Raw genomic sequence first — 25,210 nt, forward strand, 5'->3', positions numbered from 1 at the left:
TTACAAAACGGATGTTGTTGTAATAATTAATATAACCGAGAGGGGGTGCAAAACCTCTACGAGAGCCAGGAGCATGCTTTTATTTTGAAATTCACGCTGGATGGAACCGTGCAGCTGCCCAAGTCCTTCAGATAGTAGCGCCGAGGTCACCGGAGGGCCCGGAAAACAGCGGGGAGAGAAGGGAACAACCAATAAATGAACCGGTAACACTGCTCATATGTTTAGTTGAAAGACAGACGACTTTGCGTTTCAGTTAAATTAATTTAACATCTTCGACCTTCTGTTGAGACAGTGCTAGCCGGCATTAGCCTGCTCGGCTAAGCTAGCCGCCAGCTTGTGGGCATGCAGCTGAGAGCTCTGGCTAAACGAGAAAACGGACAGAAGTTTGAATCATAAAACAGTTAATACCTCAGCGCTATACTTTTTACAACTTACAATACACTTCGGCTTAAATATCGCAAAACTAAATTGAATCATTGAGTGTTTGACACTCTGTTATCATGTATTTATACAGTTATCAGTACCAGAATATTGGAAGTACGCTGAAGGCTATTAATCTGTTAATCGATTATAGAAACAGAACATTATTATAATATACTCATTATTCAACTACAACAGTGACATGGGAAATGTGTTACACTTGTTACTGGTTGTTTTACTAATGGTAAACCACCATCATACCTGTGGTGATCATGATAAGTACAAATAGGGAACCACCTGTCTGTCATTTATTTGTTGTATAAGGAGTTTTCATTAAATTTCATTAAATTAAATGCATTTGTTTCATGTGATAAACCCTTATTTCCTTACCTTATTAATCTTAATTAAATTTTGAAGATGTTGATTGTTGAGCATAGTGTTTTATGTAATATTGTTGTTATAAACCCCTCTCAAGCCTCCAAGGTTAAATCCTTGCATGTCACTCCCTCCTGCAGCTTCAGTGGAATGGTAATAAGGACAGGATGAGCTGCCAAGTCGTGGATAGAACGCCAAAATGACACAGGAGACCCTCTCAAGCTCCCAGTTCTCTGTAAAGACTGTTGCCCTGCGCATGGTTGACCTACCGCTTACTATCTATGGATCTTTGGTACAGGTAAGTGTCTAAAAAGTGGTAGGATTTACTCAACAACACCCTCATTGTTGACAGCATTGTTCAGAATACATCCCACATTTAACTGTATTGCAAAACATTTTCTCCTTTGTTCTTTCTGTTTGATGTGATTATCACTAGTACTGCTCTAAAAATAATTTTGTTTCTTTCCAACTGTGTGACTGATATTTTCATATCTGAATAAAACTGTTTTGTACTTTGAGGTGTCTGAGTCTTTGATCTAATTGAACTTGGCACAACTCCATTCATAGTGTAAAGCCAATTAGGTGACCTGAGTCTGTTTACACGTAAAGTACTACAGCATGTTTGAGTACTTGGCGAGTGAGATCCAAGCCAGCAGAGTGGCTTAATGACAGGTAAGAAGGTGGTTGAAGGATGCATGCTTCCAAATGAATATTCAACCAAAATGCTTGTTATAAAAATCTACTTATTTAAAATGTGTGCTTTGGAAAGGAAACCAGTTTGGATGTAATTTGTGCACCACGAGCACCCTCTTGCATTATGAGTTCTCCATCCTCATTAGTGCTCTTGTCAGGAACAAAACATGTTTGTTTAAATACTGTGCTTGTTGGAGTTACTTGATAGGTGTTTATCAGTCTGAATTCGTGTGCGTCTATGCTTCCTGTTATCTGTTCTTCAGGTGAGTGTCAGCCCAGGCACCAAGAAGCTGGTGGCCGCCACAGCCCTTGGTGCCGTGTCGCTCCTCTTGCTTGCACGCCGCTTTCAGAGGAGGAAAGGCAGGAAGAAGGCTCTCTCTGCCCAGTGGCAGCAGCCTGCAGGCTTCGAGTTTCCCTCCACAGCCGACAACGGTAACACACTGACACTGTTATTTCTTTTACCATGAACCAGAAACTCAACTGGTCAGAGCTTTTAATTTAATGTATCGCTAGTGTTTGATGTAATTAGATTGCTTCTATTTTATTGTGAACTGCAAAAAGTGATTTGATTCTGATTCAGCAACAAATATAAATACACACAAACACTGTTTTATGGCCTTTCTACTAAACATTATTCCTACACTTTCATTTTTATGTGCACAGATAACACCAGTCAAGACATCACCCTTTCACTTAATTCAAAAAATGGCTGCTCCTCTGGTCTGGTGCGCACCGCAGGAAACTACAGAAAACTGTCAGGGTCCCTGCTCAGCCTGGCCTCGGTAAGACAAGGGCACGGTTTGATGATTTGATTTGAAGGAGTTGTTATAAAATCAGCAAATTGCAATAATAGTTGGACTAATAAATACTAGAGGTGCATTATTGTGGAGTTCTTGTATATTGCCTCAGCTTTTCAGCCAACATTTTCTAGGTCTATCTAGTTTTGAACTACATGTGCAGTACTAGGGTCAACCTGTGTTGGAGTTGGATGCCGCTTCTTCAGTGACTCTGTTCTTCTGTTGCCTTTCAGGTTAAAAGCATGAACTCATCAACCAGCAGCACCTGTGCAAATGAATCCACGTGTTGGGATGTGTCTGGAGACGCTGATGTCTGCAGTCTTGTCAACTTACCCATCACCACACCGGAGAACCTGTACCTAATGGGTAGATTTCACTATGCACTTACTGTATTTGTATTGAGGATCCAACTGCATGTTCACTGCTTGAAATCCTTGAGCTCTCTGAATCTGTTTTTGGCTGCTTTGTGTACTATTTATTGACTGTTTTGGCAGATTCGCAATTTATGTTTCTGTGTTTGCAGGTATGGATTTATTTGAGGAGGCACTCCTGCGGTGGGAGGAGGCGCTGACATTCAGGAGCAGACAGGGAGAGGACGATACAAGCTGCGCCTTTGTCAAAACAGAAGCCAGAGACGCAATCGCTGAGCAAAGCGTGGAGGTGAATACACAAAACAGAGTTTGGGTTGTGTAACAGACTAATTTGTTGGTTCTGTAACCTGGTTAAAAAGGTTCTGGATTAGTGCAGGTCAAATAGATAAGCTTGCGCACCCAAACAGACATCCAGATTTCCCCTGCCTGTATCTTTTTATAGAGCTTATTATAAATCAGGTCACTGGAAATCCTCGACATTGGGAATACTAAAAAACAAGACATAGAAGACGACAAAGATGTGACAAACAACATGATTTAAATTACTAGTGAGGCTGCACAGATCATCCATGATGTGATGCATCTAGGGAGAGTACACAAAGTGGGTTGTTCAAGTTTCAAAAGCCGCCCAACCACAAAAAAACACTATCAAGGTCTGGACCCAACTGTGATGCTGATCTGAAGCACAGATTTGGTGACTGGTTTTGTTCCTACAGTTTATAGCACAAGCATGTTCTGTGTTCAGGACGTCATCAGCGCAGAGTTCATCCACAGGCTGAAGTTGCTGCTGCAGAGAGCGTACCGCCTCCAGGAGGAGTTCGAAGGAGTACTGGGAATGTCAGAGCCTTCATCCCACAGCAGCAGCCAGGGTGAGTCAGATACAGTATTATATTCATATTAGTAATATTTCATGACCAGCAGAAATCATACTATATTTCTGTGTTCAGCTTCTGTATGATTGGGGTTGCCATTTGTGTATGCAAAGCAACTACAGTGAGTTACAGTATGTTTGTTCCCAGATAAAATGGCAGACATCTGGTCCAGAGAGGAGCTGGATGAGGCCTGTATCAGAGACAGTATCAGCATCGCCTCTACAGACTCTTTTGTTTCGGCTGCTGAGGTAAGAGGAGCTGATTCCCATGCAAAGCTAGCTTTAGCCGTTAGCTCTAGTGCCACGCTGTCCTTTCTGTGGTTGGAGGGTGTCTTCTCCATGTCTTGCTGCTACGTTTGTTCCAAATGTCACAGTTTAAGGGAAACGGTTTGAAGCACCAGTTGTGCAGCTCGTACCCAGGATTTGGTTCAAATAGCTTTGTGGGTCATGTGCTGCACAGCTCGAGCCCCCACAGCGAGTTAATGAGCAAAGCAGATAAACTGCTGTGGAAAACAGCAGGTAGTGAACCTACAGGAAGATCAAAGTACATAAATAAAGTGGTTTATTTACTGTATCTACAGGCAGAATTCTTTGAAATAACATTTTAGAAAAGTTTCTTGGGTCCAAAAGAAATTGTATAATACACAGCATTCGTTAGTTTGCATCTTAATTAGGCCCATCAATTAAATAGATGTATCCTCAAATGTAAAGATATGTTAATCTTCATCGACAACATGGAGAGAGCTCTGCCTGGAAAACAGAGGCTCAGCTCTGTCTTTTAGCTTTAAAAAAACAGCAGCGCTTTCCAACTTTGCTATCTGTGTGTGTGTCTGTGTGTCAGCTGTCGGAGCAGAGAGAGCTGAGGAGCGTCTTCACTATGGGCCACCACCCTTTCTACGAGGAGGCGCTAGAGATGGCAGAGGAGGGCACGATCTCCTGCAGGGTGCTGCGGTAAATCCTCTAATGTAACCTAATCAGCCTTCCATCCCTAGAGTGTCAATTATAAACTTTGTGTTGTATTCTTGTTATCTGCACAGAACTGTGATGTGTGCAGGCATTTTATGATGTTATCTTCATTGGCAGGACTGAAATGCTGGAGTGTGCTGGGGACCTAGATTTCTTGGCCAAGTTGCACTGTGTGCGCCAAGCATGTCAGGTACTGACTAACATGATCAGTTAAAGCGATACAATACGTTCACAGAGTTCACTTCATTAACATCATTCATCTTCAGCTTATTTTGTGCGAGAGGACGACCCAGATGTTTCTGTGCGACACCGGAAAGAAAATCCTTTCCTCCATTATAGTTAAAGCACAGAAGGTGAGTTCAGAGCCACAGTTCACACACGTCTGCACTGAGGTCGTTGTGTTCTTACATCATTGTTTTGTTTCTAGAGCCCTAAGAGATTTGAGGAAGTGTTTGAAGAGATGATTTGGTTTCTGGAGAACAAGGAGCACTGGGAAAACACAGAGGTTGAGCTGGCTACACGAGGGGTAAGAAGACCCCCCACAGTAGTAGTTGTCTTCCACCAGTGTGTGTGTCTCTCATTGGTTTTCTTCATCAGGTGAGGCACTTGAACTTCTATGACATAGTGCTGGACTTCATCCTGATGGATTCGTTTGAGGACCTGGAGAATCCACCAATCTCCATCCAGAACGTAATAAACAACCGTTGGCTTAACAGCTCCTTTAAGGAAACAGTGAGTCAAGGGATTGACTATTTAGGTTTGGTAATGATTATATTGTGTGTCATGCACTTGATAGGACATAAAACATATCTATTAGTTTTTTATTATTATTAAGTTTGGTGCTTTCCACATTTACCTGAGACTGAGACTATTAAGTCCTTATATGATTTCTCTCTGTATTTCACAGGCCGTGGCATCAAGCTGCTGGTCAGTGCTGAAGCAGAAGAGGCGACACATGAAAGTATGAGTTCCACAACAAAACATGTCTCAGCTGTACCCGTCCGTTTTACCTGCATACAGTAATCAGGCCTGTACGCGACTTACACTTTCAATAACTTCAACTCTGTGTGTCAGGTGCCTGATGGCTTCATTGCTCATTTCTATGCGGTGTGTGAGCAGATCAGCCCAGTTCTGGCCTGGGGCTTCCTGGGGCCCAAAAGCTCCTTGCACGACCTCTGCTGCTTCTTCAAGGTTAGTGCCCTCATCAAAACCACATCAGGAGCGAACTTTGTCTGTCAACACCCTCCAATGAAACTCATCTCAACCTGACCAGTTGTGTACCAGCTTTGTATTGTTGATCAAATGTGCATTTTTCTCTCAGGACCAGGTGCTGCACTTTCTGAAAGACGTTTTCAACCTGGACAAGGTGCGCTACTGCTCAGTGGACACTCTGGCAGAGGATATGCTCCACCTGCTGCACGGCCGCTCTGAACTGCTGCTGGCCTACCTGGGAGCCGACTCGTTGAGGGCCCTCAGCGGCTGCAGCTCCCCACAGGTCCAGCTGGTTCCCAGGGGCCTGCTGGAGGCTCGGGTACAGTGAGAGCTAGGAAAATACAGTGAGCCTGAAACACTACGCAAGGAAACTGATTGACCAAAGAAAGCTGTTGGTGGCTGTGAATGCACACATCTGCTTAGATTTGCAGTGGAAAGAACTTAATTAGAAATCTATTATCACATTTCCATCACGTCATATGCCCTCACTACTGTATGAGGAGCCAGAAACTGCACCGCCTGCCTTCATGTGTGTAGTCATCTGTAGTCCTCAGCTTTTCTCTGTGCCATCAAGTGAGTTAATTCTAAACAGTCATAGCAATAATCTTTGTATCAGAATTGGTGAGCCAATTCACATGCTCGTGTATTAAAGGTATTGTGTAAATTAAGACATATTTGCTGCCTTTAGGAGCCATCTGTGGAAAAAGTGTATTTTACGTATTATACAGCGTAAATACAGCGTTTACTTTTATTTTTTTAACTGTAGGGGTGCCTGTGGATGTGAATGGATTTGTGATCAGCTTCAGTCTTACATTAGAAGCCCAGCGTTGTGTAATGAATCAGATTCATTATGTATTAACATTTAAGGCACATCAGCAATGCAAAGCCATTAAATGTACTTTTTAAATACATTGTGTTGTCATGTGACAAAAGTGTTGATAATTCTAAAAAAAAGAATTGCTTTTGGCACCAAGAATCATATTATTCCCAGGAGCCTTAATCCCATTAGCTTCATTTTGCACGTTACACAATACCACAGCTGCTTTTTCCTAAAGAAACCTAAACCAACACATTTATTGTATCTTTATCTTTAGTAATTGCTAAAAGTATTTTGGCTCAAAGTTAGTAACTATGAGTAACTTACAAAAGCTCTTGTCTGTGGCAGACTGGAAGAGTTTGATGTGTGAGAGGTGTAATTAAATTAATTTCAAGTCCCATGGTCTGATTTTTAATACAACTTTATTAATGAACATGGCCACATTTCAAAACTCAGAACAGAGAATTTAAGAAACAAAACCCAATAGATTCGGTAATATACACAGCACACGGAACCTTTTTACCTCGAAGGCATGCTCCTTGTTTAGTCTTCTACACCCCTCAACCTGTGTTGAAACACTGAGCAACTCCCATGTACAGATTGATCAGTGACCAACTACAGAGTGAATTTAAACCACAACCCCCAAAGTTATAAAACAGTGCACGTGTCAAAGTAGTAGTAGTTCCTGTCCTCATCCAACTTTCTAAAGCACATTCCTGTTCAAGTTAGTGATGAAGTCAAACAAGCCGTAACAGAAACCAGCAAACAACTAAACACACGATCATGATTAAAAAACAGTCAATCCGAGATGGAAAAAACATGTTTCTGACCAACACTTGAAATCATAGAATTTCAATTTCATTGCGTTGCTTTAATTTTTTTACCTTATCACTGGAGCTCTTGAACGGTCTACGTTCAGCAGTGGGACTGACAAAGGATTCCTCCTTTTGGGGGGACAAACTACGACAGGGCCTGACTCTACGACCTAAGCTTGCAGCATCCTCCAACACTGTGAGCGAGAAGTGAAGGCAGCAGCGTTTCAATAAAAGATTTGCACTGCACTTGAGGGCAGATTCACACCACGACACAAACAATCAAAGTCAGCAATTTCAATGTGTTTGACCTATCAGAAGAGCACATTGCTAACTTACGGCAACAAGTTTACATGCAGTTTGTTATACTAGTGTGGCTGTCACTTACCAGGGTGCAAAGAAAAGACTATCAGGTAATCAGCACATAAAATTTTCTCAGAACCTACACAACTTATGGGTAGTCACTTGAAAAGTCAAATTTCATAGAACAAGTCATGCAAATCAATAATGAAAGCAGATCTTAAAGAGCTGGTCACACTTAAATATCCTTGACATTTCTTTACGACTCAGCATAAATGCATTGAGGCATGTTAACACAGGTAAGCATTTTTTTTGCATGTATATGGATCATGTCACTGAACAATCAAAACACTGGTTTCCTTAGGTTTCGCTTACCTGTGTTACTGCAGCAGAACCTAAGGTGCAAGGTCTGGGACGACACTGCAAAGATCAGATATATTGCACTGTTTGCCATCAGAGAACAATGCAGTCAAGGATTGTTTTTGACCATTTAAATTGACAGCCTTTCACAATAGTGCCCATAGACAAAATATAATAGTGGACTAGTCAGAAACACTTCCTCTACCATCATTCCACATGCTCATATAGGACATTGATATCAGCAGAAACCTAAGCATGCTACGCTGGAGTTATGCAACATGTGGCAGAAATGTCACTTTTCTTTGCAGGGCAACTTTAAAAACGCACAAAAACCCATATGGACATCCTTAAATCAGTTCCTAACAGAGTGCTGACATTCAAACCCTCAATTCAGAAATATCCAACTGGCACTGAAATGCTACCAACAGAGTCTAGATCAAACTACAAAGAATCAACATACTGTGAAGAGTAAGCAGTCAAGTGGCACACAAGGGAAAAGGTCTCAGAAACATGTGGTACAAGAATAATCAGAGACTAAATGACTAAAGCCTCTCCTCAGAACATTTCATACTTACCCGAAAGAAGGGGGGGAATGACAATATTTGACAAAAATACTACATCGTTTGCAGTTTATAAATGCATCAAAATGGCGAGTGTCTCTCAGAGAGAATCAGTTTTGTACTTACATTACAGGAGGGCTCAAGTGAAGGACGAGGGCTGCTTAGCCACCTCCGACCCTACAACATCTATGTTCTTATATTGGATAAACACTAACAGAATGGGGACAGCAAAAAAACGATTTTGCAATGTTTTTATATTAAAAAAACATTCTTTAAAAAAATACATGAGTTAGTTCACAATTGGAAACGGGCAAGACAAACTTTTCAAAGCATTTTCGATACAGTTGCCATTTATCTTTACTGTCCTGGAAAAAGAACGGCACAAAAATAGAGAGCACTAAAAATGCAACATTTCTTGAAACCACATTTTCTGAGCAACATGTTTAGGAGAAAAATATATGTACTTGCTTACCGCTTTTCTAAACTCGCCTGTGGAGGAGGAAGTGTCTATCAAGGCAAAGTACAGTGCATTCTACCTCAACAATGTCAGCAAACCAGGCAAAAGGTTTAAACATCAGAGCCGCAGCAACGCAGTTAATGCAAGAGTCACAATACACAAACCTGTCAAACATCTGTCTAGAGCTCGAGTCATAGTGTCAGCAAGTGTTAAAAGGCTATCAACAATGGGGTGCTGGTCTGAACCGTGTAGTCACAGCACGTATAGAATACATCTAGAAGCCTCATCGACAGTTGGAGAGAGACAGGACAACCTTGAGTCCACCCTTTTGGACAATTACATCCACACATGGCCTGCACCTCAAACTCCCCCCCCTACTGCCCCAGGTAAAAATAAAAACATACAGAAATTCAACCCCTTATCTTCCAGACCACCCCAACTTACCAACACAGGAGGTTTCAGTTTGTTTTATTGCAAAAACACAACAGGCAATAGCATTTTAAAACTGAGATGATTTACATGGTAATGTCTACAGTTTAATAAACATGAGTTCTAACCACATTTAATGTAGATACAGGGCTGGAATGACCATATGTATAATTACCTTACTAAAAACAAAGCATTTACAAGAAAAGAAAAACAGCAACAAAAAAAACAAAAAGAAAGAGGACGTGTTCGCCGGGAAATCTGCCATCTATGTGAAACACTTTCAAACCAAGGAAATTTAAGATCTTCATCAAGGCGTCTGCATCCAAACATTTAACAAAGGATTTTGTTTCGACAATGTAGCATTTACTTTATGTCCACGTCACATTACTGGCCCTGTGCAGAAGAAATACATAGAAGATACGTTGCATGTTAACAGCAGAAACAGTGGACTCAGCTTCCCAAAATAAAAAGCTAAAACCTGTGCAGGGAGGAAGAGTGTTTTGGTTATGTGTTACTGCTGCAGCCACCGGAGCCCTGTAAAACCTGAGGAAGGAAGCAGGTTACAGTACAAAACAACTGGCTATAAGTGAATGTGGCGGGCGGATTCTTAGCACGAGTGTACCTGAGGAGCTTGTGGTGCTGCACCCATGGCCTGAGGGTTGGACGTGCCGTAGTAAGCGGCCTGCTGACGGTAGTACTCTGCCCAGGCAGCGCTGTAGTCGGGCTGTCCTCCTGGCTGCGAGGCTGCTGCTGCTGGAGTGGCCTGAGGAGCCGCTTGACCTGGAACACAAGCAAGAGGACCGTTTCAGAACGAGTCCAAGCCCATAGTTTTGAAAAGCTGGGAGAGCGACAGCCTTTTTTCAACAACCCACGCCCTGAATTTTTCCCCTTTGAGAGTTTCCCTCTCCACTCATTACAGATCCAATCTTCTATTGCATATGCATGCTAAATCTAAGCTTAGAACGCTGGTACATGTATTTCTGACCGCTAATGGCAGTCCTGGTGCCATCAGATCCGGGCGCGGCCACAGCTGCCACGTGCCAGAGCACCTGAGCTCATAGGGAGGAAAAAGCAGCAGCTGTTGACCAGTTGAACACGGTAACATTCATGTTCAGCTTGACTGAGCAGCGCTGAATTTACAACGTTGGGATTTAACAGAAATCTGTTTGTAATTATGTAAAAATAAAACCAACTGTTTCTAAAGTGCTGAATATTTCATTGTAGCATAAACCAAAATTCATACTTTCATATTTTTAGGCATCACTCCCTCTCATATTTAGTCCAATAAAGTCATACACAGCATTTTTCACCACTTTCTGCTTTGGCATTTGTCTTCTCTCAAAGTGATGAATGTAAGAAGGGGAACGAACCCGCCACCACAACTCTGGGTGGCAGGTCAGAAACCTTCCGCTTTCTCTTGGGCGGCTGGAAAAGCAGAGACTCTACACCATACAGAGAGCTGCTGAAATAACACAGCCACCCTAATTATGCCCAGGGATCGATGCATTAAAGTCTGGACTGCAGATTTATTACCCACCTTGTTTCTTGTAATACTCTTCCCAGGCTTTCGTGTAGTCCTGAGGTTGTTGGCTCTGTTGACCTGCAAAGAAAAGGAAAAAAGTTGTGTCAAATGACAAAGCAAATAAAGTAAAAAAAAAAAACAACAACAACAAAACAAACATTTATTACTCATGACCCACAAATTAAACAGGTAGCATCATTTAACTATACATTCAGTAACAAAGACACATTCACAGAACATTCAATAGTCATAAAGCCCTAAAATAAATTTGGCACTCTATGCTCATAAGGTGGTTCTGTGCTGACACCTCAGTCCTGTACTCCAATACTCCATTGTTGCAGTCTAAACAGCACAGGCTTAAATGTCAAACCAGGTACAGGCCCACTGAAAATGCTCCACAGTGGGCTAGTGACAACTAACCAGACCTGAAAAAGAAGCTGACTGAATGCCCAGTGGCTGTTTAGACTGGTTTGTGGTAAAAGGTGTACACGGAAACTACATTCATATACCCATTTTCTTGTAATATTCCTCCCAGGCCTTGGTGTAATCTGCCTGTCCACTCTGACCTGCAGCCTGTGGGTCACCTGTTAAAAAAAACGGTACTTGTAATTAGTGAATCAATCTCAGCAGTTTGTCCTCCACCTGCCTGGATCGGACTGTCAGCCTAGGGATAGTGGAAGAATACTATCCTGTCCCTGGAGTGATATAAAAAGGTTTTTTTTAAAGTGTTGTGGAAAAGCAAAGTTATTTTAAGGTGAAACCAAACCAACCTTTTCTGTAAGAAACCTGAGAAAAAGGACACTAAGCTAACAAAGCTTCACTGTGCTTTGCTTTTCTAACATAAGCTGCTCCTCCTAGAAGCATAGGCACATGGCTATTTGAGAAACACTGGAGTTACCTTGGCCATTTGTTTGAGTCGTGCCAGGAGCTCCACTCGTTGGGGTCATGGGCGCCTGCGGCTGTTGCCCATACTGAGCATAGTAAGCTGCCCACGCTGCGGCATTGGCATCAGCTGCTGCTTTATCTACACAAAGACAGACAAGTATGTCCACTTAAAGTTATTACCACAATATAACCAATGACTAAACCCTAAAAAACAAAGCTTCATATACTCTCCAAACAAAATACTGCTATAATGATCACTAAATACTCACTTGGGTCTGGTTGTCCCTGCTGCCAATGTGGGTATCCATTGCCCCATCCCTGAGGCTGGTAAGGCGCCGGAGGACCACTGTAGGAGAAAAGGAAAACCCTCTAAGGCCCATACATGTGTCTTACAACACACTTTGACAGATAACTGAACGTACTGTGGTCCTGGAGGTCCCTGGTTGTATGGTCCAGGGTTATATGGACCCATGGGGGCACCGGGGGGCCCAGGTGGTCCAGGAGGACCATGTGGACCTGGACCTCCATGTGGACCAGGAGGGCCATGTGGGCCACCCACAGGAGTGACTGGTCCCTGAAAATACACCAACAGATCCAGGAGAGTAAACAAACACAAAGACAGGTGTCTCTACAAAAAGGGGTTATAATGAAACATTTGGTGTCTCACCCCAATTTTCTCCTCCACCAGCTGTCGGGCATAGTCGATCTGCTGAGGAGAACCTCTGACGGTGAACATCTTGATGTTTGGGTCAGCATTAGGTGGAGGATTCCGCTGTAGTTCAATCCGGGCTCCTGACTGTTGACTGATCCCTTTGATTGTCTCACCACCTGAATACAACAATTGATGTTATTGTGAATAATCTGCCTGGGTGCATTTTGTGGAGTTTAGCTAGGTATTACTGCCACTTGCCTTTCCCAATGATGAGGCCAGTCTTCATTGTCGGGACAGTGAAACTAAACTCCTGCAGGCCTCCAGGGGGGCCCATGTTCCAGTTGCCTTGCCCACGACCACGTCCTCTGCCACCACCGTGTCCTGGAGGTCCACCAGCCTGGACACTCCTCAACAGGTCCGATATGATTTCCGCTGCATGCTGAGCCTGATCAGGTGGACCCATAATCTGTGCTATCCGATCTGGTGTGCTGCCATCGTCTAAGAAAAGAAAACTTGATTAGAAACTAGAGACATTTTGTTAAATATTAAATTATTACAATCCACAATTTTGGAGTTGACACAGTTTTTGTACATTCTCAGGTCTCAGATACATTTTGGTTTAGGAGTTATACATCAGCGCTTCAGCGTGGTGCATGTTGTCATCATTGACCATAATTCAAGGAACTGCACTTAAATATGTTTCAACCAAGCAGCTTTTAATCACTCACCTGGTTTGAATTGGATCCGGACGCCTGTGTCATTCTGTATTTTCTTGATCATCTCTCCATTTCTGCCTATGACAATACCTACTGCAAATCGTGGAACAGGAACCTAAATTATGAGAAGACCAAATTAAACACACCGTTTGATGTCTTCTATTCAAATCTGAAGTGAAAACGAATGCAGACACTTACATCTAAGCTATCTCCTCCAATCCGTGAACCGTACTCGCCCCTCTGCTCCCTGAAGCCTTGATCTCTGATCAGCTCCATCACCATCTCTTTAGCTTGCTGAAGAGGAAAATACATCACATTATTTTCCCTGTGGATAAGTAACGAGTGAGACATCTAATTTTTAACCACATGTAAGAACCTCCAAATCCAAGGCAACCCACCTGAACTTTAAAAGGTTCTCCTGAAATGCGAAGTGGCTTGTCAGCGCCTGTGTTCTGGGGTCCATCTTGGATCATGACCATCTTTACGCCAGCTCTTTCCTGCAATCAAAGAACAAACAAATACATCATGAGTCCCTTCAGCATGTGTACATTGTCTCATTAGTCTGCCATTTCTGCTTTTTCTTTTTTAACACTGTCCCTACATAACTACCTGAAGGCTTTTGATGGTTTCTCCCCCCTTCCCAATGACAAGACCCGCTTTAGAGGCAGGGACCATAATCTCCTGAACGGTCATTCCGGGGCCATCGTTGTGGTGAAACGCCGGAGCGGGTCTACCCTTTTCAACAATCTCTGTAAGAAGCCTCTTTGCAGTCCTAATAGGAGAATGGGTACAACGTCACATTTGGAAAGCAGCCCACAAGTACTTCTGGTACACCAAACAAAACTACCCCTGACATGACTATTTCAGAAAAAAAGAATACTTACTGGATCGATTCAGGTGGTCCTGTTAACGTCACCGACCTGTCCGGCATTCCTCCGCTGTCTACAGTAGCAAAGAAGCCGTTGTTATACATGCCACAACATTGACAGACAATCACAAAATGTTTTGTTTCACAATGTTTGAAAATCTTAAGAAAAACTTACCAGGTGCAATTTGAATTTTACATCCAGACTCCTGCTGAAGACGTGAAATTTGCTCACCCCCTCTTCCAATAACTACAAGAGAAGACAAACTACTTTAAAAACATCTATTGTTGACAAAGTTGAAGCTATGAATGTTCGGTCTCTTGAGTAATACTTACTGAATCCAACCATTCCATCTGGAACCTTAAATTCTTCTGACGCTGCCCTGGGGATGACGGTAATAGAATCAGTGAGATTCAAGGGGACAAATGTTCCAGTTAAACATTTAAATGAAGATTGTGTAGCTACCTTGAGGGACCACCCATTCCACTCATTCCTGAAAAGGCTACAATAAAGAAAGCCATAAATAAATATATATTTCGCACAACCTTTTCAATGGTACTCAAGAAATATAAAGCATTTAACTAACTTACCATCATTTGTAGCCACTTTCTTTGTCTCTGGTTGGTCTGTGACAAAATATTAATCATAAGTGACTGTGATTATACCCACTATCACATTGTTACCTAAATATGAAGTTAGGTTAACAAAAATGTTCAAATATCTATATCATCTAAAGCCTCTGAAGTAATTCAAGTTTACCAACTTCCTCTACAGACTCATTGCAATCTAACACACTAATCTGTACATGGGTGCAAGTCAAACTTGAATGACTTGAATGGCTCTCAGCTACAAACTGAAAGCAATTGCAACAATTTGCTAAGAACCTGCAGTCACCAAAAAAGTTTAAGTTTATGTAGTACATGATACATATTATCAGCAGGCACGGACTTGAAACAACTAAAGACAGGCACTGAAAATGTAATTGCATGCTATTACCAACATACTGTTAAAGGTAAAGCAAACATTCATGGAATAACAAGCTTGTCACATGGTTATAAGCAATTTACATGATGTTAGTCGGATGGGTGAAAATGCACGCTCATAAAGACAATATTGTTGTAGACAACGATCAACTCTCGGCAAATACAATTTAGAAGCTGCTAAACACAAACAAGCATTGACTATGAAGACTTGTATTGGATCGATTTGAGCCACTGACCGATATTCAGGTTAGGCATGGGAAAATACCCACCAGCGTCCTCCAGGGGCCTTTTCTGGCCTCCGTAACCAAATTCATTTGTTGGGGGTGCCGCAACGCCATCACCGCCAATCTTTGCTGCAATCTGTAAATCAAAAACGTAAAACACGAAATTCAGATGACGGTTTTTGCTAATTGCAAAGCGTTATTCAGTAAGTAAATGACTGGGTACGGCCTAGCTTAGCTGCTTTTCTGTCCGGAAGTCTGGACCAACAAAGAAAGCAACGTATATTCAGTTGTTACTTATCCAAACAGGCATACATTAAAATAAACGTCATGTTGATCAAAATTCAACCATGAACTCGTATTAAACTGTTCCTGTTTTCATATTTACAGTCGCCGTCTTGTGGCGTAGCTTTTGTCACTAGCTTAGCATAGCCACCTCGTTACCGTGATGTTAACTGCACATGATATTGAACAAACTCATCATTTCCCAACAAAATTTGCCATTGTCGTCTACTGAGGTGACATTTCAATCTTCCTACCTGTCGTGCTCGCTGAAGAGCATCTTTAAAAGCATCGTTCATTCCGCCACCGGCGTTAGAGGACGGGGGAGCCACGCTGCTGTAGTCAGCCATATCTGGTGCTCTTCTTCTGCTCGGCGCGACAAGATGGCGGGTTTCATTCACGGGAAGTTGACAGAAAGTCTCGCGAGGTGAACTGTCGCGATAACGACTGCCAGAATTGTATAGTGATTTTTTTACAACGAATAAAAAAATTAAAAGTTAAATGATATAGATTTTCAAATTAAACATGTACATTGTATTACATAACAAACATCAATTTCTCAATTTTCATCTATAGCCTGCATTTGTAATTTATACAGAAGATAGTAATGAAATTTACCAAAAGGAGCTCTATATATATATATATATATATATATAGAAGCCTCTTTGCATATATAATTTTATATTTTTTTATATATTTTATATTTGCATATATAATATATATATATATATATATATATATATATATATATATATATATATATATATATATATATATATATATATATATATATATATTATATATATATATATATATATATATATATATAATAAATATATATATAATCCAATAAAACCCTGGTCGTCAAATCAGGTGGTATTATTGTTTGACAACTTATCAGAAAATCTGATATCAATAGCAGTGTTTACAAGTATATTTCTTTGGAACTTATGCCCACTTATATATGAGGCAATATATATATATATATATATATATATATATATATATATATATATATATATATATATATATATATATATATATATATATATATATATATATATATATATATATATATATATATATATATATATATATATATATTGCCTCATATATAAGTGGGCATAAGTTCCAAAGAAATATACTTGTAAACACTGCTATTGATATCAGATTTTCTGATAAGTTGTCAAACAATAATACCACCTGATTTGACGACCAGGGTTTTATTGGACAAATTTTATATAGATATATATAATTTAGAATGTTAAAACCAACTTTGCATCAGGTTTGTACAATGTACAATGTCTGTTGCTTTCAGCCAATTACACACAATATATTTACCACTAATACAGAGTTGTTTCATATTTGATCATAAACACTGTCATGGTGCGTCACTGTTTGTAATTGTTTACAGCTATATCTGTCTTATTGTTTCTGATTAAACTATGACGCTGCTGTGATGGTCACACAAGCAAAGAACCCAATGACTTTAATGACTTTTAGGATTCTAGGAAGGACAGCTGGTTTTCAAACATCCTAGTCAAAGTGTAGTTTATCAGAGCACAGGGAACAGCCCTGACAAAACTGGCTCCCATGCCGTTATAATATCCTCTAATTCCACGTCTGTCATATATCCCAATTAGTGCTTGTAAAACACCCGAGGCTGGACGTGAATCTGAGCTGAAAGCTGAAAGATAAAATGAACGAAGATGAGTGTATTCAACAGTTACATTCGACGATCTCACATGATCTCTTAAAAATGTAAATGTTACCGTGTGCCTGCTGCTGGGTCCGGATCACTGCCAGTGGGTAGCTGGTCATTTGTCCAGAAGCAAAGGCCACAAAACTGAAGAAGAACAGTTTGGAGTCACTGTTGTAGGCTGGATCACTCTTTGCCCAGTTCATGATGGACTGCAAAAACAGATGAAGACTCCCTGTTGGTGTGTTTCAGAAAAACATTTCATGTCTGACTGTTGTTTAGTCTCACCTGATACACTGCACACTCTACCCCTGCATAGGGCACCATGCAAAGGATGCTGGGCTGGAACCCTCTGTAAAAGGACAACAGAGACTCCTGTCTGTAAATGGATCGGGCGCAGGCCACAACGCCGTTGTAGGTTCCAGCTTGCTGCAGGTTCAGCCTCACCTTCAACACCTGGGATGGTTAAATACCAAAATAAAAGCCCAGTGAGCCACAGTAATCAGTAAAACGTGCATGTGAAGCTACAGTAAAATAGAAATAGGAAAATATTTTCATAACTAATCTGCAAAATAATTTAATTAAAGGCTTTAATTTCACACTCAGCATGTGACATTGCAACACATTTATAATTTATAATTAGTTATAGCTGCTTATATGAGAAAACAGAAGTGTTGAAGCGCTCAGACCTGCCACTGATCTCTGATACCTCTAAAGGGTAGAAGGCAGCGTGAGCAGCGGCGCCGGAGACGCAGCCCAGCCCGAAGCGCTGCTGCACTGTCAGAGTCTGCTGAGTTTGGTTCTGGGTGTACACCTTCGTCTGGATGAAGCAGCGTTTCAGTGAACTGGTGACTTTCAAACAGGAGGATGCTTGCTTCCCGGCTGCTGCCCCTCACCTGTGCGTAGATAAAGCACTGCAGCGTGGACTGCGGCGTTCCTTTCAGCACGTTGACGGCGTTCCCTTGCCACATCGAGCGTAGACCCCCCGCCCTCATCTCCTGAACGCCTTGGGAGAAGGCCTTGGATCCATGAACCTGGGATTTTCAACATTCAAAACATTGCACATCAACAAAATTGAAAAACGTTGCGAAAGGACGTTTAACAAGTTTGATGCCATCACGTGTCCGCTGGCTGACGCTCAGATAATGGCGCTGACGCATCCAGCTGAGGAGTCAAGTGTGTAGGCACAGCTAAAACCTGAGCTGTTTTACTCTGCATGTGTTAAAAAGTGTCGCTCCTCTTTTTTCTCACCTGTAGCTGAGTCTTGAGCCGGTCGATGGGAGCCGTTACCGTCCGAGACACAGCGTCCGACAGTCCTGCCGCAACGACAAACGTCCTCCACGCACCGGAGGCAGACGCCTCCTCAGGGAACTCGACAGGCACCGCACGACTCTCTCCTACATCAAAGACCTACAGACAGATGAGATGAGTTATCTGTCATCCTTTAGTCATCGCGTTAATGGCACGACTCATCGCTTTTGAACACCTCAGCTCTGTGTTTGAGCAGTTAACGTGAGGTTGATGCTGCCAGATGGTCTTATTGTACCAGACTGTGTTTCCACGAGGACACCAGCTCCCCGATGTTGTCCACAGGGTTGAGGATGACGTGATGCAGGAATTCATTCCAGTCAACTGTCATGGAACTGTCTTTATCCATCCTGATGTTGACAAACACAAGAAATCGTTTGTACAACCGTGAATGTAAAACACTACCTGAGTAATAATACCAATAAAACACTGGTGAAACCTGCTGACCTCAACTATACTCTGTTATACAGGGTTTTTAATGTATTACAAGCTAGTCGTACAAGCATCGCTGCTCAGTTTGAATTCTGCACCACAGTGCAGATGTAAAATTTGAAGTAACTGATAAAATAATCTTACATTTGTATAATTTTGTTCGCCTTCGCCTTTGAAATGACCACTCCTAACTCCTTAAACAAACTTATGATGTCCTCCTGGTCAATTGCCCCTGATCGGAGAAGAAATGAGCACAGATTAAAACAGAGCGTGGGACTGCGCCTCCATTTGACGTCTGTGATCACCCCAGGAAAGAGATGCTGTAAAAACTATAAGTGCAAAGGTCACACGTCTGTAATAAACACATCTTGGGTTTGCACAATTTCCTTTGCATGCTAAGTTTTAATTTGAAAGGATTTAGCATTTATAATAGATACTCCATCATGTTCAGTGGTAAAACATATTATAGGCTCATAAAGAGGCTAAAATGTTGTTTTTTAGTATTACAGTAGAATAAGCCTACATTACACACTCACCACACTTGTTCCTGTCGAGGTCATGAAAGTGAATTTTCCATTTCTTCTCTCTGTCCATCATGTAGCTGAGGAACTCCTCATAGTCCAACAAGGCGTCTTTGTTTTTATCATAAGAATCAATGATGCTCTGCAGAGGAAGCTTGATTAGCAGGTCTGAGGTAACTGAAGCACATGCATGTCGTTAAATACAGACACCTTACCTGGACTCGGCCGTCTGCAGACAGGATCCCGTGCTTCCTCATTTCATCGTGGAGCTCTGCCACTGAGATGAATCCATCATTGTTTTGGTCTATTTTAACAAATAATCCATGAAACTGATCCATGGTTTGTGTGGAACATGCAGGCGTGGCGGAGGAAAAGCACAGGCACCATGTAATGACAAGCAGCAGAGCTCAGTGACCTGCAGCTCTGCACTGATGCTGACTCATGGACAGAGCTGAGACCAGGGCAGAGCCTGAGCCTGTGTCATGGCGCCTGGTGGGCAGCAGGTGGCGCTAGTTCACAGGTTCTGTTGCATTTTTCTATACACGCAAACTCTCAAAGCAATATATCAACTAATATATTATAACCATTATTACACATTATTGTAAAGGTTGTAAGAATAACATCCAGTGGGTTTTTTCAACCTGTTCTCCTCCGACATTGACTAATGCTGTATATATGTACACATGTGGAATAAATCTGGACCGGAGCATCACAGCTCAGTTAAAACCGAAATGCGTTTTAGGGGAGCACCTTTTTTAGCACGTCAGTAAACTATTCAAGTTCTGCCACATAAAATAGACATATAATTATATTACCATGTGTTTCTAAAGTTTGGAGTTATTTTTTTAATGAATAACCCGAACAAACATTTTTGTTGTATAACAAACTCAAGCATTGTGGCGTCATATATGCCATGCCATAGAACACAATGAGCAGGACTCTTTTCACCTCTCACCTGGATGCGTTAAGACCCGTGTATAGTGAATGACGTCCTGCATTCGCTTTCTAGAAAGAGCCGCTGGATTCCAGCGCAACCATGAGAGCAGACTGTGAAGTTGGAAATTTGCGGTCAATATCGCCAGAAACAGGTTTTCAAAATAAAATCCAGCTAATATTATAGTTATTAAATCCAATCCAGCCATTTATACAACATGTATGCGTGAAATATGAGTAAAATAAATTCTAAACCACCGGAAGTATCGTTAAATAATTTTGTTCTATAGACCACTCAACCCGTAATGCTCCTCTAACCGGAACAAGAATTCTTTGTTGATTTAACTTGACTTTGGCGCTGAGGCTGCAGAGGAGGGAGCCGTGGCTATTTAAAGAGGGTCATCCACTCACGGAGAAATAACACGGGGTCCGCGGCGTTGACTAACCGGCTCTAAATGGTCTTCATCCTGCGCCGTGTATCTGTCTGTGGCCACTTATTGTTCATTAGTCCGGACTGACGCCGCCTCCCTGCTGTGACAACCAGCCGTCGTCCAGACTCGCTCCGTCCTCCGAGGGCCAGCCGTCTGTATCTCATTTGATTTTCTGTGCGCGAGAGATGGGCAAGGATTACTATAAAACGCTGGGCATCTCCAAAGGAGCCACCGAGGAGGACGTAAAGAAAGCTTACAGGAAACAAGCGCTGAAATGGCACCCGGACAAGAACAAGTCTGCAGCCGCAGAAGAGAAATTTAAGGAAATCGCTGAGGCATATGAAGTCCTGAGTGATCCGAAGAAACGGGAGATTTACGACCAGTATGGAGAAGAAGGTAACGCTGCCTTATTGTATCTGTGTGTGTCGTACAAACACGTCCATGAGCCCGTTATATAGCTGGATGCATGGATGTAACAACAGCTGGCTTCAATTCAAGTCACAGTGCAGCCAGAGAAGCCACAGGCCCAGAAACAGCTGTTCAGCTCATCACGGGTTACGTATGTGCATTTTGGTTAATACCGTAACACACTTTATTCTAAACAGGGGAGTTTTAATGGACAGAGCTCTATTTTAAGCAAAGTACAGTATGTACAGCCCACCGGAACACACAGTCCAGATGGTTCTGGGTGGGAGGTATGGGAAGTGAGAAATGGGAGATTCTTATTGAAGATTGAAGGTGGCGTCATGTAAATATAAGTGGAAGCAGGTGTATGTTTAGAGGAAAGCCTGAAAAAGTCAGTTAAAGCCATGGAGCCATGCAACAAACAGAGCTTCTAAACATGTGAGCATTTCAGTGTTCTTCACACCTGCTCTACTTTAATATCCTCTGTCGCTGGAGACAGGTTAGAATTTCACAATCAAAGGCTCCAGCTCTTTAAAACATGGCTCCCGATATCTCCTTCGATGCCTCAACTCAGGATCAACAATCTGATGCCAAATTTAGCGCCTGTAAGACAGAGTGTAGAACTCACTGGTATTATTTATAAGTGCCATGCACCCAGGGGTTGCCATGGCGCCGAGGACCGATCCAACAGACCGATGCAACTGAATCAATTTAGGTGAAAACATCTGATTTATTAAAATCAGATCATCCTCACGCCACCTTCGCCACGTTCTTCGGCGGTTCCAATATGGACAACATTTGAACTATAACAGACATGAACACTGCTGAGATGCTGGAAGGTTTCTTAAAAAAAAAAAAAAAAAAAAAGTAAAATAATTAATTAAATATTGCTGTAGTTCTGTCAGATGAATCATTAGATGATTCATTGCAGCTGTAATAAAGCGAATTTCATGTGTTTTGTTCACTTCATGACGCACGCCTTCATCCAGCAGATTGGCTCGTGCATCGCTGTCATCAAAGTGCCATCGCTCGAGGCATAAAAAGTTCTCACGCCGCTAAGTGCGAGTGCGTCGATGGCCGCCGATGAACCCTTTCTGTTCCCATCAGGTCTCAAGGGGGGCAACGGACCCGCGGGTGACGGACAGGGCAGCACCTTCACCTACACCTTCCACGGGGACCCTCACGCCACCTTCGCCACGTTCTTCGGCGGCTCCAACCCCTTCGAGATGTTCTTCGGGCGCAAAGCCAACGGGCGCGACGACGACGACATGGAGGTGGACGGCGGCGACCCCTTCGGCTCCTTCACCAGCTTCAACCTGAACGGGTTCCCGCGCGACGGCCACGCGGGCCCGGGCGGCCAGCAGCGCCGCAAGCAGGACCCGGCCATCATCCACGAGCTGCGGGTCTCCCTGGAGGAGGTCTTCCACGGCTGCACCAAGAGGATGAAGATCTCGCGCAAGCGGCTGAATCCGGACGGCCGGACCATGCGCACCGAGGACAAGATCCTCGCCATCGAGATCAAACGGGGCTGGAAGGAGGGCACCAAGATCACGTTCCCCAGAGAGGGCGACGAGTCGCCCGGCACCATTCCCGCCGACATTGTCTTCGTCATCAAGGACAAGCCGCACCCCCACTTCAGGAGGGAAGGCTCCAACATCGTGTATCCGGTTCGCGTGAGTTTACGGCAGGTGGGGACTCTGTGTATTTCGAGCGTAGCTGTATTAATAGAGTCTGAGAGTTGGATTAGTCACACAAAGGGCAGCGTCACAACAGGTTCACATTTAGATAAGAGCGCTGCTACCTGGGCATCATCAATGAATAACAGTCTGCCTCAGCAGGTTGGGGCGCACTGAATGAGTGTAGTACACAACCACACACACGCACACACACACGCACACACACACGCACTGGATGTGCACTTATGTAACCTGGATCATCCACGCTGAGAAATAGGAGCTGTATCACATGCAGGGCAGAGAGGCGGCGGCCGCCCACACACGTGGTCCAAGATGTGCTTATATGGTTCCTCCCACTCCTCAGAGTTAGCTCTATCTGCCTCAGCGCCGAGGATGTGACCGTAAGAAAAACTATGAAGAGCCACAGACCAGCTCTCCATCACTTGAACCATTAAGTCCTTGCATTTGGATAAATAGCACCACTTAACCACTCCCACCACTGCTTTTCTTCAGTATCTGTTCCAAGAAAAACCATGAAAAGAATTATTATTTCTTATTGTTCAGATGTCGCTCATAAATAAAAAGCCACTTCAGATTTCACAGCCGTCATAAAATAAGCAGATTTCTCAAAGGGCGCGTTGCTTAATGCACAAACAGCCTTCACGGCATCTGCTACACCACCGTGAGGCGTCCAGTTGCTGTGGGCGCCTCATCACAGGTACATGATGCTGCTGTTCTGCTTCAGGTGAGAGGACAACTTTCAGTGCAGAAATGCAGGACAAGTGCCTGAGGTCCATCGTCTGTATGTATGGTTTCATTATCCCCTTTAAAGCGATACACATCTTCTTAGTGTCTCTGCTTTTTTATTTTTGCCTTTGTTAACCCTTTAACGGTCGGTGTCGGCTGCTGCTCGAAGGCTTTTAGACAGTCAGACAGGAACACGCATCACAAGCTGCCACGGGACATGTTGGTTAACGTCTATTATAACCGGGCTATCTGCGCTTAGTCACAACACAAAGCCTTGTTTGTGTGTGTTCTACTGTGGCTCGCGTGTGGGTTGACGTTCTCCTGCTGATTCTCACTTTCCCCGTCTTTGCAGTCGCTGTGCGGATGCTCGGTTACCGTGTCGACGATAGACGGGAAGACGTGCAACATGAAGATCACGGACGTGGTCAAGCCCGGCTTGAGAAAGACTGTGGCCGGACAGGGCCTGCCGCTGCCCAAGAACCCGGAGCAGAGAGGAGACCTGGTGGTGGAGTTCGACGTGAACTTTCCCGACACGTTGCCCAGCAACGCCAAGGACGTCCTGAAGCGACACTTACCCACTTAGGACGAGGGACGCGGACTGAAACGAGAGGAGAACGCGGCGTCACGGCGTCCACGCTCGGCGCCCAACGCGCGGTCTCACACTCACACACACACCAGGACTGGCGGCTCACAGACGGACCCGTTAGCGAGGAATGTGAAACTTCTATTTTTGAGCTATTTGGTGTTTTTTTTAAATGCCACGCATGCTGCCAAGTTGATACGAATCCAAGTAACAGACTGTTTGGGCTGCTGATATCTGAAAGTACTCATTTTATGTTTGTGGGTCTGTGCCACACTGACTTTATCCTTTTGTGTGTTGGAAATATTTGGCTATGAATTAGTCTCCAGTTGCCAAAAAAGCCCCAGTGATCCTGGGAAAACTGCAGTGCCAAACGTATTATCTTATTTAGATTTGAAAGGCTTCATTACTGAAATTTTTAACTGTCATTAATGTGTATTTTGTTATAGAACAGATATGAGCTTCAGTTTGGAGTCTGTCTTAAAATCGGTGTATATTTTCTTCGAATGGACGGTGACTGAATGAACCGGTGGTGTCGATTTTAGACACTCTGTGATCTTCATGTGAAGATTTGGATGTGGCTTTTGAAATAAATATGTGCGAACGTGTGATCCTGATCTGTTTCAGGCGCGGAGATGCGTTTAATGGACACACCTCCACAAAATAACCCTGCATTACCAATATTACTATGAAACCACTAATATCTCCTCAGCGAGTGGAGAACAACGTGTTCTCTTTACAGCAGCAGGATGGAATGACATGATTCACCAGTGAAATGTGAGCATCTTTATTTTTGTGGGTCTTTTATTTTTGTCAAGATCAGTTTAACTGAAACCTTAAAGGTACTAATAGCAGGACTATGTTTTCCCAGCAGGGGGCGCCACAACACTCATCTGGGTTCAGGGGCCCAA

The 25,210-nt window shown here is 42.9% G+C and overlaps 4 protein-coding genes across 10 annotated transcripts; 2 read left to right on the forward strand and 2 right to left on the reverse strand.

Annotated features, from left to right (window-relative positions):
• The first annotated feature begins 65 nt into the window (after positions 1 to 65).
• Positions 66 to 6,616, forward strand: miga1 (mitoguardin 1). The gene is made up of 16 exons (XM_029131535.3): positions 66 to 203; positions 936 to 1,093; positions 1,752 to 1,920; positions 2,152 to 2,270; positions 2,519 to 2,651; positions 2,809 to 2,945; positions 3,402 to 3,525; positions 3,676 to 3,776; positions 4,369 to 4,478; positions 4,611 to 4,683; positions 4,760 to 4,846; positions 4,921 to 5,019; positions 5,091 to 5,225; positions 5,401 to 5,454; positions 5,568 to 5,684; positions 5,815 to 6,616. Exons 2-16 carry the CDS (start codon positions 995 to 997, stop codon positions 6,031 to 6,033), a joined length of 1,776 nt encoding a protein of 591 aa, XP_028987368.1. The 5' UTR covers positions 66 to 203; positions 936 to 994; the 3' UTR covers positions 6,034 to 6,616.
• Positions 6,617 to 6,927: 311 nt separating this feature from the next.
• fubp1 (far upstream element (FUSE) binding protein 1) lies at positions 6,928 to 15,984 on the reverse strand. 6 transcript variants are annotated; one of them, XM_029131533.3, is made up of 21 exons: positions 15,825 to 15,984; positions 15,301 to 15,424; positions 14,672 to 14,707; positions 14,547 to 14,583; positions 14,417 to 14,463; positions 14,259 to 14,330; positions 14,100 to 14,157; positions 13,825 to 13,987; positions 13,614 to 13,712; positions 13,414 to 13,509; positions 13,228 to 13,330; positions 12,758 to 12,997; positions 12,515 to 12,675; positions 12,270 to 12,421; positions 12,117 to 12,193; positions 11,861 to 11,986; positions 11,472 to 11,546; positions 10,978 to 11,040; positions 10,063 to 10,220; positions 8,010 to 8,054; positions 6,928 to 7,531 (listed from the first exon to the last, which is right to left on the reverse strand). In XM_029131533.3, exons 1-21 carry the CDS (start codon positions 15,915 to 15,917, stop codon positions 7,508 to 7,510), a joined length of 2,049 nt encoding a protein of 682 aa, XP_028987366.1. In that variant the 5' UTR covers positions 15,918 to 15,984; the 3' UTR covers positions 6,928 to 7,507. The 6 variants fall into 6 exon arrangements, with proteins under 6 accessions (XP_028987366.1, XP_028987363.1, XP_028987364.1 ...); XM_029131530.3 differs by having other exon boundaries at positions 6,928 to 9,833; XM_029131531.3 differs by having other exon boundaries at positions 6,928 to 10,220; positions 15,334 to 15,424.
• Positions 15,985 to 16,701: 717 nt separating this feature from the next.
• slc25a24l (solute carrier family 25 member 24, like) lies at positions 16,702 to 20,802 on the reverse strand. 2 transcript variants are annotated; one of them, XM_029131539.3, is made up of 11 exons: positions 20,483 to 20,802; positions 19,743 to 19,831; positions 19,543 to 19,669; positions 19,151 to 19,238; positions 18,813 to 18,924; positions 18,518 to 18,676; positions 18,163 to 18,300; positions 17,976 to 18,086; positions 17,555 to 17,722; positions 17,340 to 17,478; positions 16,702 to 17,254 (listed from the first exon to the last, which is right to left on the reverse strand). In XM_029131539.3, exons 1-11 carry the CDS (start codon positions 20,667 to 20,669, stop codon positions 17,067 to 17,069), a joined length of 1,506 nt encoding a protein of 501 aa, XP_028987372.1. In that variant the 5' UTR covers positions 20,670 to 20,802; the 3' UTR covers positions 16,702 to 17,066. The 2 variants fall into 2 exon arrangements, with proteins under 2 accessions (XP_028987372.1, XP_028987374.1); XM_029131541.3 differs by having other exon boundaries at positions 16,703 to 17,254; positions 19,743 to 20,802.
• Positions 20,803 to 20,862: 60 nt separating this feature from the next.
• On the forward strand, positions 20,863 to 24,907 carry dnajb4 (DnaJ heat shock protein family (Hsp40) member B4). The gene is made up of 3 exons (XM_029131543.3): positions 20,863 to 21,287; positions 22,404 to 22,984; positions 24,072 to 24,907. Exons 1-3 carry the CDS (start codon positions 21,077 to 21,079, stop codon positions 24,300 to 24,302), a joined length of 1,023 nt encoding a protein of 340 aa, XP_028987376.1. The 5' UTR covers positions 20,863 to 21,076; the 3' UTR covers positions 24,303 to 24,907.
• Positions 24,908 to 25,210: the final 303 nt, after the last annotated feature.

This window comes from Betta splendens, chromosome 17 (assembly GCF_900634795.4).
Source record: "Betta splendens chromosome 17, fBetSpl5.4, whole genome shotgun sequence".
Taxonomy (NCBI): Eukaryota; Metazoa; Chordata; class Actinopteri; order Anabantiformes; family Osphronemidae; genus Betta; species Betta splendens.

Excerpts from the sequence above, each read along its gene's own strand:
- miga1 (XM_029131535.3), top strand. The coding sequence starts at position 995 with ATGACACAGGAGACCCTCTCAAGCTCCCAGTTCTCTGTAAAGACTGTT. Across the intron at positions 3,777-4,368 it reads CTTTTGTTTCGGCTGCTGAG|CTGTCGGAGCAGAGAGAGCT; the intron begins GTAAGAGGAGCT and ends TCTGTGTGTCAG. Across the intron at positions 4,479-4,610 it reads ATCTCCTGCAGGGTGCTGCG|GACTGAAATGCTGGAGTGTG; the intron begins GTAAATCCTCTA and ends CTTCATTGGCAG.
- fubp1 (XM_029131533.3), bottom strand. The coding sequence starts at position 15,917 with ATGGCTGACTACAGCAGCGTGGCTCCCCCGTCCTCTAACGCCGGTGGC. Across the intron at positions 14,584-14,671 it reads GAAAGTGGCTACAAATGATG|CCTTTTCAGGAATGAGTGGA; the intron begins GTAAGTTAGTTA and ends TCTTTATTGTAG. Across the intron at positions 12,998-13,227 it reads CCGGATCCAATTCAAACCAG|ACGATGGCAGCACACCAGAT; the intron begins GTGAGTGATTAA and ends TTCTTTTCTTAG.
- dnajb4 (XM_029131543.3), top strand. The coding sequence starts at position 21,077 with ATGGGCAAGGATTACTATAAAACGCTGGGCATCTCCAAAGGAGCCACC. Across the intron at positions 21,288-22,403 it reads CGACCAGTATGGAGAAGAAG|GTCTCAAGGGGGGCAACGGA; the intron begins GTAACGCTGCCT and ends TGTTCCCATCAG. Across the intron at positions 22,985-24,071 it reads TTCGCGTGAGTTTACGGCAG|TCGCTGTGCGGATGCTCGGT; the intron begins GTGGGGACTCTG and ends CCGTCTTTGCAG.
- slc25a24l (XM_029131539.3), bottom strand. The coding sequence starts at position 20,669 with ATGGCTGGATTGGATTTAATAACTATAATATTAGCTGGATTTTATTTT. Across the intron at positions 18,925-19,150 it reads GCGAACAAAATTATACAAAT|GATGGATAAAGACAGTTCCA; the intron begins GTAAGATTATTT and ends TGTCAACATCAG. Across the intron at positions 18,301-18,517 it reads GGCTCAAGACTCAGCTACAG|GTTCATGGATCCAAGGCCTT; the intron begins GTGAGAAAAAAG and ends TGAAAATCCCAG.